We start from the raw sequence: 16,968 nt of genomic DNA, 5'->3' as shown, positions 1-16,968 counted from the left end.
TATATAAGGCAATCCACAGCGAAGGTGATGTTTGCCTAGTTATCTATAGGTGACCAACCTATTCTAACCATGGTGTGGGTCAAGTTTTTCATTTTGTGTGACCCTGAGTAAATGAAAAAGTCAATCCTCCAGGCCGAATTCGAACCGGTGCTGCCCGCCAATCTCAGACTGACAGACCTTCGCCCAACCATCTGAGCGACAGATGGCACTGGGATCTAATTCTGAATCCTTAATTTTACTAAAAATTTACGTTTTTTTTAAAACAAATATTTATCAATAAAAAAACAATATTTTATTATTACTTTAATAAACATAAATATATAACAATTTTCACAATTTAAAACAATTACAAACTACATCAACCAGAAAAATCTATCGAATTCTGCTTGAAACCTCATTCGTCATCGGGTGGAATTCCAAGCTCTTCATCAGTATATTTTGAAGTATCTGGCCATGGAAATTCTCCCTAAAACAAGATAAAATGAAAATTGTTAATTATATAATCAAATATGTTTAAAAGTTCACACCCAGTACAATAAATTATTTAAGAAAAGAACCCAGTATGACATGACACAACATATGATAAAATAAAATATAATCAAAAAACGGTACAAGCTTAAATAATATTATTTTTTTTTCTTCATCCTATCCTGCCTTCAGGATAAAAATTGAAACAATACTACTTAAATTTATTTTTATCTTGGGTAGTTCGGTGATACTGCCTTCCTTCTCTTCAGCATATGATGTAATTTTTGTTTTAAATTTAATTCCAAACAGTTGAAATGAAGGACACATTAAAAAAACATGGACACAATATTTATTAACTTTAATGCACATGTGGAAAGATTTACATTGGTGAATCATTTTTATAAGGTCTCCTCATATATTTAAAAATTCGTTACTCACCCAACAATACTGGGGCAGATTAGGTAAGAAAACAAAATTATGTTAAAAACTTTTTTGTTCGAAAGTTTTCTATTAAATGATTAGATATAATTGTAAATCTAAATCTAATTAGCTCACTACTCAGATGAAACCCCAAATTAAAAACAAGACAAAAATTAAGCATAGAATCATACTTTCTAAAACCTGTCTGGATCTATGATCTATGCATGGCAAATTTATGGATTAGTTAAACAGACTAACATCAAACAATCTTTCCAATCTATAACGCTATGAAGCTAAAACAACAATACTTTACACACAGATTTAAAAATTTTAACAGTCACTAAATACATACAAACTTACAACAAATATTTTTATGAAAAATTACTGAGACACCACAACTCTCATGCTTGAGAATACAAGGAGGAGACTAAAAAGAATGTAGATGAGCGATCTGCTAACCTGAGAAAGTAAGAAAAACCAGGGAAAAGATACCGCTGGTTGCTCTTCTTACTCTTTCCTTACATACCATTTTTTAATCAATTAAACAGTCAGACGTCTGTTGACTGTCAATCTAGTATTTGACAGGTGCAGATGTAAATAAAAAGAGAGAGAGAGAGAAAAAAAAGGATAGTTGTAGAAAGGATTATTTAAGAAAAAATATTAAATTATAGACGCTAAAGGGAGGAAGGAAGGGAAGGGATGAGGCATTCCCAAAACAAAATAAATGAATTGAGCACTATTGCATTTTAATTTTGGATTTGAAGCTAAGAGAATATATAACATGATATAAAAGTACACTAAAGTGTGGCTAAATATGATTACATGAAAATTTATATAAAAATAAACAAATTAAATTTTAAAAAATGAAGATATACAGTGAAAAATATAACTAAACAAGAATTACAAAAAGGTATCAGAAAAGAGAATGTGAATAAAATAATAACAAATAAAAAAGAAATATAAAAAAATACAATACACACTAAAGGATAGAAAATAAGAATAAAACAGAAAATAACACCCTACTGAATGGAGGTAAACACAAGAAGAAGCTGCAGGCGAATCCGAAGAACCAACAGGATCGAGGAGTGGGGGAATTTGGAATATCTTTACTTCAACATTATTTCACATCTTTTTCCTTTCAAATTTAATGCATTTGTCAACTGCCAATCCCCCATTCCTTTTTTCTGTTGATTCTTCGCAGCCGCCTGCAGCTTATTCTTGTGCCTACCTCCATTAAGTAGGGTGAGTGTCCTAATTTGTTCATTAGTCAATTTCCACATTAAAAACAAAATTAAAATTCATTTATCACAGTGACTATTTGTTAAAACTTTATCACAACAATCATTATCAAAAGAAAATAAAATGTGTTGACACTAAAATGGATAAAAATTAAACTATTTATTTAAACATTATTATTTTAGTTTTTGTATTGTTTTTTTAAGCCCTGATGAAGCTCTATAAGGTGCGGAGAAAAATTAGTTCATAGTTTTATTACTATTTGAGTTCTTTTGACCTCACCCCGACCATCTTCATTTTATATATTACACACCGTCAATCAACGATCTTCCAACAAATCTGTTTATTGTGTCAGATAGACACAAGGATAGACACACACTGGTAACTTCAGGCAAGCAACTTTCTAATCACAAAAATGGAACATATTGATCTTCATGAGAACTTGCATTATTTAGTTTAAAATGTAAGTTATTTACCTAGTTTTATAATCCACAACTGGTACAAATGGGATACTATTTATGCATGTTTGTTAAAAATAAATATTTATACATGGCTTCACATCAACAAGAAAAAATATTGAAGCAGCCTAAGGACTAACAGTTTACATAAAATACAAAAGATGCAATGTAAGTTTCATTTACGTTATCCACTTTCATTCTTACAGCTTCTTGTAATTTACCAACTATCAGTAAGAATGACCCTAAACCTATAGAAAATAACAATCAACAATAACAGCTTAAAACTTGAAAAATGAATTATTATGATCCATAATTTATGTCCTTACAGTAATATGATCGGATTCATGCCATAAGTGCCACAAAACCCACCACCACATGAAGCCTTGTAGCACATTAGCTCCAACAATTGATAATTTAGATGGAGGATAAGCACCACAACGATAAGAGTACCTGTAAAATATTTTATTTTTATTTTAGTGACTTAAAATGTTGAAAGCTGATAAGAAATAAACTTTTAAAACTTACAATCCACCACTATTCCTGGACTGCTGCATTAAGTGTCCATATATTGGCTTCTTCAAACTATTAACCGTTTTGAATAGATTAATGCCCCTGGAGAGGGACATATTGACAGAATTACTGAGACGAGATTAACTTAGATAATTATATAAATGAACCTTCTCAGAGTAAAAAAACCTTTACTCGGTTACAACCAATCCTAGATTTTTCTGAAATTTTATTCACCTGATTCTTATTTCCATATAAATATAGATCATGAGTAAAATAATATATAAAAATATTATTTAATTAAAAATATAATAATTAAAAAATAAATTTAAATGAGTAATATTTACAACAAATTAAATAATACTTGTTTTACTGATAGCTAGATAACGTTTCTGTAATAAAGGGTAGGTTACTTTATTATTGTTTTGAAACTTGGCTCCTTTATTTATTTTGAATACCTTAGATTTTTTTAATTGTTATGTTTCAGTGATAAATAACAGATTGACCTGTGTTAATAGCCTTTTCCAATAGAAACATTTTATTATTATTCTGTGATGTAGTTATTTTTATTATTTGAAGTTTTAATTCTATATTTATATAAGGTAACTCTTTTTACTCTTATATTTTGGAAACTGTTTCTTTGAGATATTTTAAATTATGGATCCTCCTGAAAGTTCTGATGGGAATAAAATCAAAAAAGTAAAGCTAGATAAACAAGCCATTGAATATACTGTCAAGTGTGATTGGAAAGACTGTCAGTGTGATTCTTTATCCAAGTATGAATTTTATTTGCACATAAGTAAACATGTCCGTGATGTAGAGATAAATGTTGATGAAAGTGAAGAAGGTATTCTACAAGTGTTTATTAGTTTATATTTTAGTGTTTAGAAATTATAGTTTAAAGTAGTATTTCATTTATTTCAGAATATTATAGCTGTCTCTGGTCTTCATGTAGTTATGATTCAAAAGATTCCAAAGAAATCGTCAGACACATCAAATATCATGCGTATTTGTCTGGTTTGAAAGCTTTGGGCAAAGCTGTGTCAGAAATTTTAGAACTTCCTGTAAATATACCGTTTTTACTACCCAACGTTTTATATTTTTTTAACCTCATCAAAATTTTAATTAATACTAATTATTTTTGCTGCAGCCATGTCTTATTACTTCTGAACACCATGTTATTAATAATGTTGGTGATGATCCGTACATTTGTTCATGGGATGATTGTGACATATCCAGTGTAGGAATTCAAGAATTTATTGATCATGTTCATTATCATATTAAAGTGATGGACAAAAAAAAATTAATGAAATGTTTATGGACTGGTAAGTTACATTTGCCATTTTTCTTTGAATTATAAATTAGTCATGCTCTAAAAATTAAAGTATTTGGTATGAATATGATTCATTTCTGTTCCTTTTAAAGGGCACTTACATTATATTCCAATTACTTCAAGTTGACTTACAATAGAAAAAATTGTAACTTAGGCTATTCCTCATTTACCATTTAAAAATATCTCAGTAAAACATTTGCATTACATCATATAGTTAAGAAGAAATACTGTAAAATGTAGTTTAATATACTATAAAGTAATTTATAACATTTATCTTAGTAGGAGTAATAGTTTTTATGATATTTAGGTACTTACATATTAACGCCACTGCAGAAAAAATTCTGCTAATGCATCAATCTACTCTTAAAGTTTTTGCAACAAATTATAGAATAAAAAACTTTATGTAAAATCAAAACATTTTATTTATATAAAGTAGTCAATCATCGAGAAATCTCACTCCTTCCTGTATGTTATAAAATATTTATGCTAATCTTAACTAGTCAAATCATGGAATACGCTGAAGAAATTATGGGAAACTACCAATGTGGTTTTAGACGAAATGTTCAACTATTGATCATTTTTTCATTATGGTAAATCTTGCAGAAAAAATTGGAATACAACAGGGGAGTTCATCAGCTTGATATAGATTTCCACAAGACCTATGATTCTATCGACCACCAGAAGCTGTATTCTGATTGAACAGGGAATACCAAAGAAGTTAGTTAATCTTGTACGGATGTGCATGACCGAAACGTTAAATAAGGCACGAATCGGTAATCATTATGCTGAGAGATTCCAGGTCCAGTCTGGTTTAAAACAAGGTGATTCTTTATCACCTATCTTATTTAATCTAGCACTAGAATACATCATTAAAAGTGTGATGAATATCGAAAGGGTTTAGCTTTGGGTGGTAAAATACAATTGCTTGGGTATGCTGATGATTTGGTATTATTGGGTGAGGACAAAGAAACCACGTTAATAAACTTCAGTAAGGAACTAGGTCTTGAAATAAATACGGATAAAACAAAATACATGGTTAGCAGTAGAAACGCGAGCAATTTTAGTGATATAGATATAGAAGGAAATACTATCTAATTGTAAAGTTTCATTTAAAGCTTTAAATTTTAAGATCCCCCAGGAAAGCGGAACCTGGCTTTTTTATTTAATATTGGTTGGCAGTCTTGGTGAGTTTAATTTTTAACTTATTTTGAACCGCTACAACCACCATTTTTTATTCCCCAAACAATACTTGGCAGACTCATTAATTTTGCCTAGTAATTGTAAATAATTTTCATTTAAGTAATCAAAAATCGGTGTGAAATAACTACCTTTTTTCTTCTCTTGGGCTCTTGTACTATGAGATTTCAAGAGTCCTAACACATTGGTGATAGGGGGGCCAGCGTTAGCTGTGTGGCAACATGCCTGACTACCAACCCAAAGGTTGTGAGTTCGAGCCTAGTCCCATCCGAGATTTTTACAAGCATAAAATTATACAAAACTCACTAACAGCCTCTCCCCCAGGCATTTGTGAGACCCATTAGCCAATGAGTGGCACTCACAAAAAATAGGTGTGGGAGTGACGAACCCACCCTACGAAAGTACCACGTCAAGAAACACACGATGTATTTCCTAATACATTGCATGAGGACTTAGACCTCCATGGTCTGTCACTCATATAATAATAACCTGCTACAATTTTTTCTCCATTTCATTGGCTGTAGAGTTATACTAGATTGCTCCAACTATGTATCCTGAGTTTTCCTCCTTGCTACTGGAATGGAAAACCCAATACTTCACTTACCCCAGTTTATCTTATTTCATCAATGTAAAGTTGAGGTGATCCCTGTAAAACTGGTTTGTGACATGCCTGGAAATAAAACATGGATAAATTAATTTGTTAAAATACCTAATTAAACAACTATTGGCGATATGTCCTAAGAAATTTTGGTAATCTCGAAGAAATCTCATTATCTTGGACCTATACATAATAATTTTTTATAACATCAGTGGGAGACAAGCTGTTTTGGCTAAGTGGTCTTGTTACAAGTGATTTTACCATAATGGTATAATTATTAAATGGGAAGTTTTCAAGTAAAAAAGAATTTACTTTAATAATTTATACATAGGAAGTATAGTATGGCTTATACTAATGGTAGAGATGACTGCACCGACCAACGATAACAATACAAAAGAACTGAATTGACTAGTGGCTACAGAACAAAAGACAAGGAGAGGATTTTGGATCGTATGTATTAGATTATATATATTGTATTTGGATCGTATATATTAGATTATATATATTGTATTTGGATCGTATATATTAGATTATATATATTGTATTTGGATCAGTATATATTAGATTATATATGTTGTATTTGGATCAGTATATATTAGAGGGGTACAAAAATATTAAGAATGGCAGAATACTATTTATGTATGTGCACCATTCAATAATGAACTATCTGTTTCAGTTTTGTATATTTCTTTAAATGGACAATGAGTCGAAGTTTTATTAACAATATGCTTAAATCTAGTAATTTTTTGATGTGTCAAATTTAGCAATGATGTTTCGAACCTTTGTCAATATGATAGACATATAAAAAGAAAAAAGTAACCAACAGAATAGAGAATTTTTATTGTTAACATTGTAATATCAACCCGTTCGAATTGGCATATGAAATTAATAATTTTTTTCAGATTGTGAATCAGCGTTTCAGATAAGAGCCAGACTGGCTGATCACATTAAGACTCACACCAAAGAGCATTTTGTTGCTTGTCCTAATTGTGGGCACACTTTCGCCAACAAGACAAAATTTTCAGATCATTGTTTGACCCAAAAGCCACTTGAAGGTAATTTTAATTTTATATTTTGTTGTTTATTAAATGTTTAAAATTAAACTGTTTTCAAGCTATTCTTTTTTTATTTAATGACAATGTTTTGAAACCAATTAATCTAGTATTTTTAATCTGTATTTATATAAATGCTACTTGCCAAAAATCCTCAGGCTTGTTTGTTCTTGTGATTTTTTTTTATTGCATCCTATTTCCACTTTTTTGATCATAAAAAGTTACAAAACAACGATAGGCAAAATAAAATGAAATTTGAATTTAATGTGATTTACAACTGTACAACTAATATATACAATAAGTAAATATGTTGTATGTTTCATTTACACTTGAAAATCTTGGGAAGGAACCACCCATTGGTGATACTTCAAGCATTAATTTAAATTAGAAGGTCCCGTGGCCATCTTCTTTTCAGATGCCTCGGAGGATTATCAAGGATTGTTAAGGATGAGAGATTAAGAATTAATGGGTTAGGATGGGTAAGGAGTTTAGAATGAAAAGACGCACATCTGTTTTGGGCCAAATCTGCAATGAATCGGATGTTAACGTCTTTGTGGATGAGTTTATTTGTAACATAATAAGGAGCATCAAAGATTTTACGTAGGATTTTGGGAGGAATTTGATGGTTTGGTAGAGCCCCAGAGCTCAATTCCATATGTTCAAATTGGTCTGATTATCGTAGTGTATATTAATTTTTTGTAGTGAATGGGAAGTTTAGAGTGTTTGTCAAGTAGGTGTTGTAGCAATTGAAATCTACGAGCAGTTTCTTATTGTTTCAGTTTTATATGTGGATTCTAAGTAAGTCTCTTTTCAAGATGGAGTCCTAAGTATCGAATCTGTTCAACAGGCATTAGTGGAGTATTTAAAAGGATACTGTAGGATAGGAGGGTAGAGGCTTACGATGGAGAGTAAAGGTGATCTGGTGGGATTTGTCAGGATTTATTTTGATTCTCCAGTTTTGACATCACTCTTCAATGGATGTTATGTGTTTCTGTAGTGTTTGTGATGCATTAGTAGGGTCGTTGTTTACAGACAGTATACATGTGTCTTCAGCATATGTTGTTAGGACTTGTTAGGGTGGGTTGGGATGTCAGCTATACAAACCGTTTAAAGAATGGGACCTAAGATACTACCTTGAGAAACATCGGCGGAATGAGAAAAGAGATGAGTAGGCTAGTTTATGATTTACTTTAAAGGAGGTTCTATCAGAGAGGTAGGAATGGATTAAAAGGAAATATGTAGGGGGTAGGAATTGACGAAGTCTATAGAGCCGACCTGGATGCCAGACTCGATCAAAAGCCTGTTCAACATCGAGGAAGACTCCAGTGCAGTACATTCCGCGCTCCAATGTGGAAGATATGACAGCAACCACTCGATAACACTGTTGTATGGTAGAATGGTATGTTCTAAATCCAAACTGGTGGTCAGGAATAATATGATATGAGTCAAGGATTGGATAGAGGCGTTTTAATAAGAGTTTTTCTAGAATTTTGCCCATAATGGGCAGTAATGAAATAGGATGGTAGGAAGATGGATAGAAATGAAATGTAAATTCAACTTTTTTTTTTTTTTCCTTCTAGAATTTTTATCAGATATTTGTTAATTTAATTAACCAAACATATAATGTCATTATAAACTTATATTTGTTCTGTTTCAAGTAAAAAATAATCTGCTAAAGTTAATTGATAAGATTAAAAAAAAAAATATTTATACCAAATTGATAGAATTTTAATATATATGATCTTAAACTAGAGTTAATTACTAAATATGAAGGTTGGGAAATCCTTTAATTAATTAAAACACATACACTACAAATATTTATCTATTGGCAGTTCTAAAATAATGCTAAATAAGCAAAATATGTGGATGCAGTACAAATGCCCTTTAATTTTTGGCCAAAAACCGACACTCAACGGCCACAAATTCAGGCCAACTTGTATCAGTCAATCCAAATAACTCCTCCACATGCTTGCATATGCACAAATTGTCATAGTTTGGCAAACATGTAGAGGTACCTTTAGGTTGATCCTTGTTCGTAACAGGCTATCAAGTTTTGTATTTTTAATTATTCTTTATACTTATATTGTATTCTATTCGATTTCAGAACATACATTTCAGTGTGACTATTGTTTAAGTCTGCATCCAACCGAAAGGATTTTAAGAAAACACATGGGACAGCATATACACCATTACAAATGCCCATTTTGTAATATGACTTGTAATAAACCTTCACTGGTTTGCAAGCACATAAGAAATAGACATCTGGATTATAAATCCTTCAAATGTTCATCTTGTACTTACCAGTAATTATAAGATTGATTGTATAACTTTTATTTTATAATTAAAATTATATTTATTGTGATGTAGATTTTTAACTTCTTTTCCAGGTGCAAATCCAAACATGATCTGAAGATTCATTTAATGTCCCATGTTAAGGGCTTTCAGTCCTGCTTGGAGTCGGGATGCAGTTATACTACTACATCTCAGCTAGCCTTGAAGAGGCATTATGAACAGGTATAACCATTTATATAAATAATATTTATAATAATCTAATATAGAAAAATTAATGTTTGTTTGTTCATACATATACATATACATATACACTGCTATACCGTTTATCCAATTGTGATGGAGCTTTTTGCTAATTGTTCAGGACTGTCCCAGGAAGATTATCGGCTGGCCCAATTTTTTTTTGATAAAAAAGTTATTAACAAAATTAATTTTTTTTTTTTTTATGGTTATTGTATGCCAATCGATTTTTCTTTTTCTGAAGAATAAGAGAAAAAAATTACTGATTCTATTAAGTTATATTGTATGTACAAAAAATTATAAAAACATAATGAGTCTTTGAGTTGGTCAAAAAATTTTTTGTTTTTAGGGAAAAGCAAATCATATTCATTTTTAGTGTCATCTCAAACTCTTAAATACTATTTTTCAAAGAAATTAAAAATTAGAAATTTTTCACCTTGATTTATTTAAAGCATTTTTTTTTTCTCCAAATGGCCATTGTTCATATAATCGTTCATAACTCTTCTGCATTAACCCTTATAAGGCCAAAATATTAGTTTCAAATAAATAAAAACTTTTCAAATGTTTTGTTTTATATCTCCGGTTCTAAATTGTTTAATTAGATTTGGTTTGTGCTTTTTGGTGCAGTTTATAGAGCCCTAAACCACTACCAAGTTTGTTGTAGATCGGTTGTCACGCTGAATTTAATTCAATTTTTTATTTTTCAAAAGAAATGAAAGGCCGATTTTGGGCTAAATAATTTTATTTTCTGATTTTTAAGAAAATTTATATTTCAGAGTTTCTCGGGATGCTAAAAACAAATATCAACTTTCACTTCTAAAAACTCTTTTATCACACTTTGATAGGTCAGTCCATCTGAACTGTTTCAATATAGTACTTATATTGAAGCACAGGGTTAATAACTATTTATATTTTATATAGTATACACACAATAATATCATAGATAATCGAATTATCTTAAAGAATAAGAAAAAATCACCTAAATCGGACCAGTATTAACGATAGTACAGCAAATTTAGCTGTTAGTATTTATGTTACCATAGTTACTGTCTTATCATTTCATCAATATGTTAATTGATATCAAAGTTTCAGTAGTGTTCAATTAATGTATATACATCCTTAAATATAGCAATAGCGAAGTGTTTGCTAGTGTATGAAGTGTGCCTTCATCCTTAGGCGAAGCGCTACTTCACTTCTGACTGGCTAGTTCAATATTGTTAGTGCACTGTATTTACAATCTATAGGTTGGTTGAACAAGAGAGACTATTATGGCCGAAACAAAATATTTATGGTTAAGGTGTGCTAATTAATTTTGGTTAGGGCTCTATGAAAACTGTAGATATGCGGATTGATGATGATAGATGGTGATGGTATGAATCATATATAGAATGACATGACATGACTCATGCTTCTTGCCTCTTCTCCTCCACATCCCTCTGTGTACCCTCTCCTCAGCTGCTGGAGGGCATTTCTGAAATGTCTCTACTCACTCATGGTTTTAAATCAAATTAGAATGAAGAAAAGATGGCTCTTTCACCACTGCTTCCGGTCACAGCTCGCTAGCGAGTGTCTTTTGTTATCTCGGCCACATGGGGTGCTGGCATTACTAATTAGCCATATGCTTATAGTGTGGGTGGTCACCCTTGTATCGAATCTTCCATTTAAACAGGACAGCTAGTATAAGTATAAATATTCATTTATTGTCTGTACCTTTTTGTATTTCTTGGTTATTTAAACTTTTCATTGTAAATCTTAATCTCTTAATAATAATAGAGGAAAGCTGTCGTCTCCATATAGGAGTTGAGGCAAGCACACCGGCTTGAAGATGTGGAGATTCTGCCTACTTCTTGATTCCCAATATCAGTAATGCAAATTTGGTAGTAGGCCGAGTTTTCTTAACTTATTCTGTGTTGGATTTCTGAATCCATTTTTTCAGAACATTACTGTCCCGAGATAAGTGAAATCCGGGACTACTTTTATTTCTTCTTCGTTACTGTACAGTTGAACATCTCCGTGTATTCTTACAAATCCTACATTACTTGCTCTTCCTAGTACTAATAGCAGACATTTTCTTCATAGTTCTTCATTCTCTGATACTTCATTACTGCTATTTTGTCCTCATAAAATATAAATAACAAGGAGTTGAGACAATAATCTTGTTTGATCCTCCTAGCAATCTTAAAATCTTCATAACTTTGTCCATTTAGGTCGGCAATTCCTTTTAGGTCTTGGTATATGGACATAATGGCTTCCATCAGGTTTCACGGAACAGGGAAAATATGATCCTGTGTTTGTCATCCTGGTCCCTGATTTTATCATTAATTACTCAAATTTCACAGTGTGAGATAACCATTCTGGTTATTGACCCCTCATATAGTAGAAGCTTTCATAGTAAACTAGGCAGTTGTCTGATGATATGAAGCTGGGCTTAAATAATTTTTTGTGAATTGTAAACTTTCATTTGTATGTGCAATATTATTCTAATATTATATGATTAATAATATTAATATTATTATTTATTGGAATAATGTTATTTCAGAAACATGTGCCTGGAAGGCAGTACGGGCCCTTTGTTTGCCATATATGTGAAAGCAAATTTACTAGAGGAGCATTTTTAACTAAACACCTGTTTAAAAAACACAATATAAAAAAGCCTCCTGGATATTCAAGATTTCTGTAAATTATTTTATTAATTTATTATAGTTCATGTGATCTATATAGATTTTGAAGTATTTAATTAATAATTTCCAATATTATAGATATAAAATTGATGGAGATGGATACAGGCGCCTTCAGACTGTGAGGCTTGAAAGCATCGATGTAAATGAAATGTCAGAATTAGATGAAATAGAAAATGAACTTAGAATAGCATGTGCATTATCTATTTCATCTAATAAATCAATGTGACCGCGATATTCGAGATCCTATTGATTTATTAGATGAAATAGAAAATGCAGTGAGTATTATTTTAGTAGTAGTCGCATATTACTTTTAAGGCATTTCAATTCAGTATATTAATCTAATCATCTTCTAGTATAGTAAAAAAAAACTGTAGTAGAAATATCGGAGTGGGTTATGGATAATAAAGTTACGCATAGTCCATTTTGGTAATCACTTAGATGGGTGACTATCAGCGTGTTAGAGGCAACTCACCTGGGGTATAGCACTAGGAACAATGGGCTGTCAACCTATGAAGCCATAAAAAAAATATTGATATATCAATTTACCTGATATATTTATAACTGTTACAGGAACCAGTTATATTTATTGATGGTTCAATTCACAGTGGTGATTAGTACATTTGCATTAGATTTACAAAAAATACAATTTAAGATTCTCTCTTTTAATTTAAAAAATAATAGGAAGATGAATTAACAGGTACGGTCAAAGGAAAACTCAAATAGTTGTAATGCTATTTATTGTTAGACAACATTTCGCCCCACGTTACAGGGCTGAAAAAAAGATACTAACACTTAATGGGGTAGAATTGAATGAACAATATCAATTAAGAATTTTTTAAAAAAATTGTACAATGAAGCTTAAAATTAAATAAGAATTACAAAACGTTTTAGACAATTAAAGAAAATGAAAATAACAATAGATAAAAAGAATTATAAAAATACAGGCATACTAGAGATGAAAAAAGGATCTAATAAAGATAATGAACAAGATAGGAAGTGGAGCGGTTTGACTACCTGCTTGATGGTAAGCGGCCAAGGAAATAAGGTGGCAGTTAAGAGACCTCATTTCCTTGGCCGCTTATCGTTCATTCAAATCTCTTGATTCTGCTTTCTAGGGTACCAAAATAGATTTATAAGTAGTAAATAAAATTAAAGATTGTTTTTTCACTCCATCACAAAGTCCATATCCCTTAGATAAGGCATTTTAAAAATTTGTTTTTCATCTACAATTGTTTATCTTAATTCACCAACTGATCTAGTTAGTTATTACATGCGGATTATATTAAAAAATACATCTCATTATTTATTGCAGTCAGTAAAAAGAAATAAAATAAAAACTGTACGACATTGTAGACATTTTCCCTTCACTCCTTCATTTTAACATTTTTCCTTCACTCCTTCATTTTAACATTTTTCTAAACCATAATTAAAGGTGCCCCTGTACCGTGTTCTAGTGAAGGTACTATGCCACTAAGTAGTTATGGATTTTTGCAGCTCGAAATTATGACTTATTATTACTGAGATTTTAGTTAGTGAAATCTGCAAATCTTCAGATAATGACTCATATAGTTGGAACATTGTTGTTCTGATCAAGATTTGTTTTTTGCTTTTTTTGCTGTTGAAGGTATGGAAGCTTTGTATTAATGGAGGATATGGAAAAAAAGAAAATGTATTCCCTCATATTTAAAAATTTTCACTGGCATTATATATTTTAAACATCAAGGAATAAACTTTGTTTTATCAAATTTATGTTTGGGGATAGTAAATTGAAGCATTAATAGATGGGTATCCTTACTTATTTTGATTCTCCAGTTTTGACATTACTCTTCAATGGATGTTATGTGTTTCTGTAGTGTTTGTGATGCATTAGTAGGGTCGTTGTTTACAGACAGTATACATGTGTCTTCAGCATATGTTGTTAGGACTTGTTAGGGTGGGTTGGGATGTCAGCTATACAAACCGTTTAAAGAATGGGACCTAAGATACTACCTTGAGAAACATCGGCGGAATGAGAAAAGAGATGAGTAGGCTAGTTTATGATTTACTTTAAAGGAGGTTCTATCAGAGAGGTAGGAATGGATTAAAAGGAAATATGTAGGGGGTAGGAATTGACGAAGTCTATAGAGCCGACCTGGATGCCAGACTCGATCAAAAGCCTGTTCAACATCGAGGAAGACTCCAGTGCAGTACATTCCGCGCTCCAATGTGGAAGATATGACAGCAACCACTCGATAACACTGTTGTATGGTAGAATGGTATGTTCTAAATCCAAACTGGTGGTCAGGAATAATATGATATGAGTCAAGGATTGGATAGAGGCGTTTTAATAAGAGTTTTTCTAGAATTTTGCCCATAATGGGCAGTAATGAAATAGGATGGTAGGAAGATGGATAGAAATGAAATGTAAATTCAACTTTTTTTTTTTTTTCCTTCTAGAATTTTTATCAGATATTTGTTAATTTAATTAACCAAACATATAATGTCATTATAAACTTATATTTGTTCTGTTTCAAGTAAAAAATAATCTGCTAAAGTTAATTGATAAGATTAAAAAAAAAAATATTTATACCAAATTGATAGAATTTTAATATATATGATCTTAAACTAGAGTTAATTACTAAATATGAAGGTTGGGAAATCCTTTAATTAATTAAAACACATACACTACAAATATTTATCTATTGGCAGTTCTAAAATAATGCTAAATAAGCAAAATATGTGGATGCAGTACAAATGCCCTTTAATTTTTGGCCAAAAACCACAAGGTATGGAAGCTTTGTATTAATGGAGGATATGGAAAAAAAGAAAATGTATTTCCTCATATTTAAAAATTTTCACTGACATTATATATTTTAAACATCAAGGAATAAACTTTGTTTTATCAAATTTATGTTTGGGCATAGTAAATTGAAGCATTAATAGATGGGTATCCTTACTTTTTAATCTTTATATTTATAGAACATGTTTTAATTCTTTTTTGGTTTATATTTTCAGTACATTATCAATTCTAGTGAAGATGTGGACGATCCTTTATCCGCCGAGGTAAGCATCTTTTAATATTTTATTCTATTATCATAATATGGTAGCTATCCGAATGTATTTCCATAAAATACTCTATAAATTTCTTTTCCTTTGCATGTGTTGAAGAAGTTAACCACAATTATATTAAAATATATTTATATTTGTTTATTTTTAAAATGGAGGAATTAAGTAAAAATATTGTTGGAGCCACAGCCTGGTTGTACTATAGACACCCACCCTAACACTATTTAGTTAATTTAGGGCTCTAAATACTGTATTGGTAGAGGATAAAAAAATAGAAATAGAAAATTTAAATTATGAAGAAGATGGTCAGCGTTGTGGGCAAAAAAGAACAAAGTAGTTTTCAACTATTTATTGTCCGAGGTTTCGCCCCACTTTGCAGGGCTTCATCAGGGCTGTTCAAGACGATAGTTTTGTAGGTTCTTTTTTGACCGCAACCCTGACCATCTTCTTCATATTTTAAATTATACGGTCAACTATTTATATATATAAATAAAATTTAAATATTTCTGCAAATGGAAGAGACAATGTAGAAAAAATAATAGGTGAAAGAGAGAGAGATAAGAAAATGTGAACATGCACTATTATATGGTTGATAAAATATAGAATAAACTAAAACAATATTTAATATAAAAATAGAAAATATAAAAGATAGAAAACTACAAGGAAAATGATAAATGATAAAATACTTAAAAAAAAAAAATCAGAAAACTTCTTTGATAAATAAAAATATACTAAAACAATAGAAGAAAAATTTAATGAGAAAATGAATGAAACAGAATAAAATTAAGCTACAAAGCTCTAGTTAACAAAAGAACATTAATAAATAACAATGGTAGATATTATTAGTGATTACAAGTTACTATTGGTTTTAATTAATATTAGTACTAGTGTGGGTTATAGAAACAGAAAGATATGTATAAAGAAAAGATGAGATACTTGCAGAGGTGAATATGTACGGATTGATATGCAGATAGGTGAAATGATAAAGATAATAGATACAGTTAATAAAATAGAACTGAAGATAGCTAGATAAGTAAATAAAGAAGAAAGGTAAAAAGATACACTGCACACACTAGGCAAGGTAAACAGACACTGTTATGTATAATCCAAAGAGGTTGCCACCGCAGAATGTATGAATCATCTCTGCTAGCAATAACTTACTTAAAAAATTGTATACTATTGAAATACATTTGCAGAATTTTAATGGTGCATGGTTTAAGGTTGTAAGGGTAAAATGAACGATAAAATAATCTAAAGTAATGGTGCAGAAGTGGTTTGAACAAGAATCATACAATGCAAAGACGGTCAATGTACTTACATCACGTTACGTTTCTTGGAAAGTGACATATATAAGTCCTGCTCGACAAAAATATATTGCAATAAATATAAATAATTAGTTGTAATTCTACAACTTAAGTTCAATAGGTTTTTTTTTTTTTTTTTT

The 16,968-nt window shown here is 30.7% G+C and overlaps 2 protein-coding genes and 1 long non-coding RNA gene across 3 annotated transcripts in view; 2 read left to right on the top strand and 1 right to left on the bottom strand.

The window, feature by feature from the left end:
• Window positions 1-276: 276 nt before the first annotated feature.
• LOC106681113 (NADH dehydrogenase [ubiquinone] 1 beta subcomplex subunit 2, mitochondrial) lies at window positions 277-3,287 on the bottom strand. Its single transcript, XM_014421273.3, has 3 exons — window positions 3,108-3,287; window positions 2,909-3,032; window positions 277-466 (listed from the first exon to the last, which is right to left on the bottom strand). Exons 1-3 carry the CDS (start codon window positions 3,206-3,208, stop codon window positions 395-397), a joined length of 297 nt encoding a protein of 98 aa, XP_014276759.1. The 5' UTR covers window positions 3,209-3,287; the 3' UTR covers window positions 277-394.
• Window positions 3,288-3,513: 226 nt separating this feature from the next.
• Hinfp (Histone H4 transcription factor) lies at window positions 3,514-12,705 on the top strand. Its single transcript, XM_014421272.3, has 8 exons — window positions 3,514-3,936; window positions 4,014-4,153; window positions 4,240-4,414; window positions 7,120-7,272; window positions 9,374-9,572; window positions 9,657-9,783; window positions 12,338-12,474; window positions 12,558-12,705. The coding sequence occupies exons 1-8, from the start codon at window positions 3,747-3,749 to the stop codon at window positions 12,703-12,705; spliced, it is 1,269 nt and encodes a 422-aa protein (XP_014276758.2). The 5' UTR covers window positions 3,514-3,746.
• Window positions 12,706-12,732: 27 nt separating this feature from the next.
• The window catches only part of LOC136797000 (uncharacterized), a 7,804-nt gene continuing 3,568 nt past the window's right edge, over window positions 12,733-16,968 (top strand). Inside the window, exons 1-2 of the long non-coding RNA XR_010844797.1 lie at window positions 12,733-12,754; window positions 15,474-15,521. This is a non-coding gene — a long non-coding RNA (uncharacterized lncRNA). The remainder of the gene's footprint in view (window positions 12,755-15,473; window positions 15,522-16,968) is intronic.

This window comes from Halyomorpha halys, unplaced genomic scaffold (assembly GCF_000696795.3).
Source record: "Halyomorpha halys isolate HHAL.00 unplaced genomic scaffold, Hhal_1.1 Scaffold309.1, whole genome shotgun sequence".
In the NCBI taxonomy this organism is placed as follows: Eukaryota; Metazoa; Arthropoda; class Insecta; order Hemiptera; family Pentatomidae; genus Halyomorpha; species Halyomorpha halys.
This window is presented reverse-complemented; position numbering and strand designations above follow the sequence as displayed.

Coding starts and splice junctions, on each gene's coding strand:
- Hinfp (XM_014421272.3), top strand. CDS start 3,747: ATGGATCCTCCTGAAAGTTCTGATGGGAATAAAATCAAAAAAGTAAAG. Junction 3,937..4,013: donor TGTTGATGAAAGTGAAGAAG/GTATTCTACAAG, acceptor CATTTATTTCAG/AATATTATAGCTGTCTCTGG. Junction 9,573..9,656: donor TGTTCATCTTGTACTTACCA/GTAATTATAAGA, acceptor CTTCTTTTCCAG/GTGCAAATCCAAACATGATC.
- LOC106681113 (XM_014421273.3), bottom strand. CDS start 3,208: ATGTCCCTCTCCAGGGGCATTAATCTATTCAAAACGGTTAATAGTTTG. Junction 3,033..3,107: donor TCCAGGAATAGTGGTGGATT/GTAAGTTTTAAA, acceptor AATATTTTACAG/GTACTCTTATCGTTGTGGTG. Junction 467..2,908: donor ATGAATCCGATCATATTACT/GTAAGGACATAA, acceptor ATCTTGTTTTAG/GGAGAATTTCCATGGCCAGA.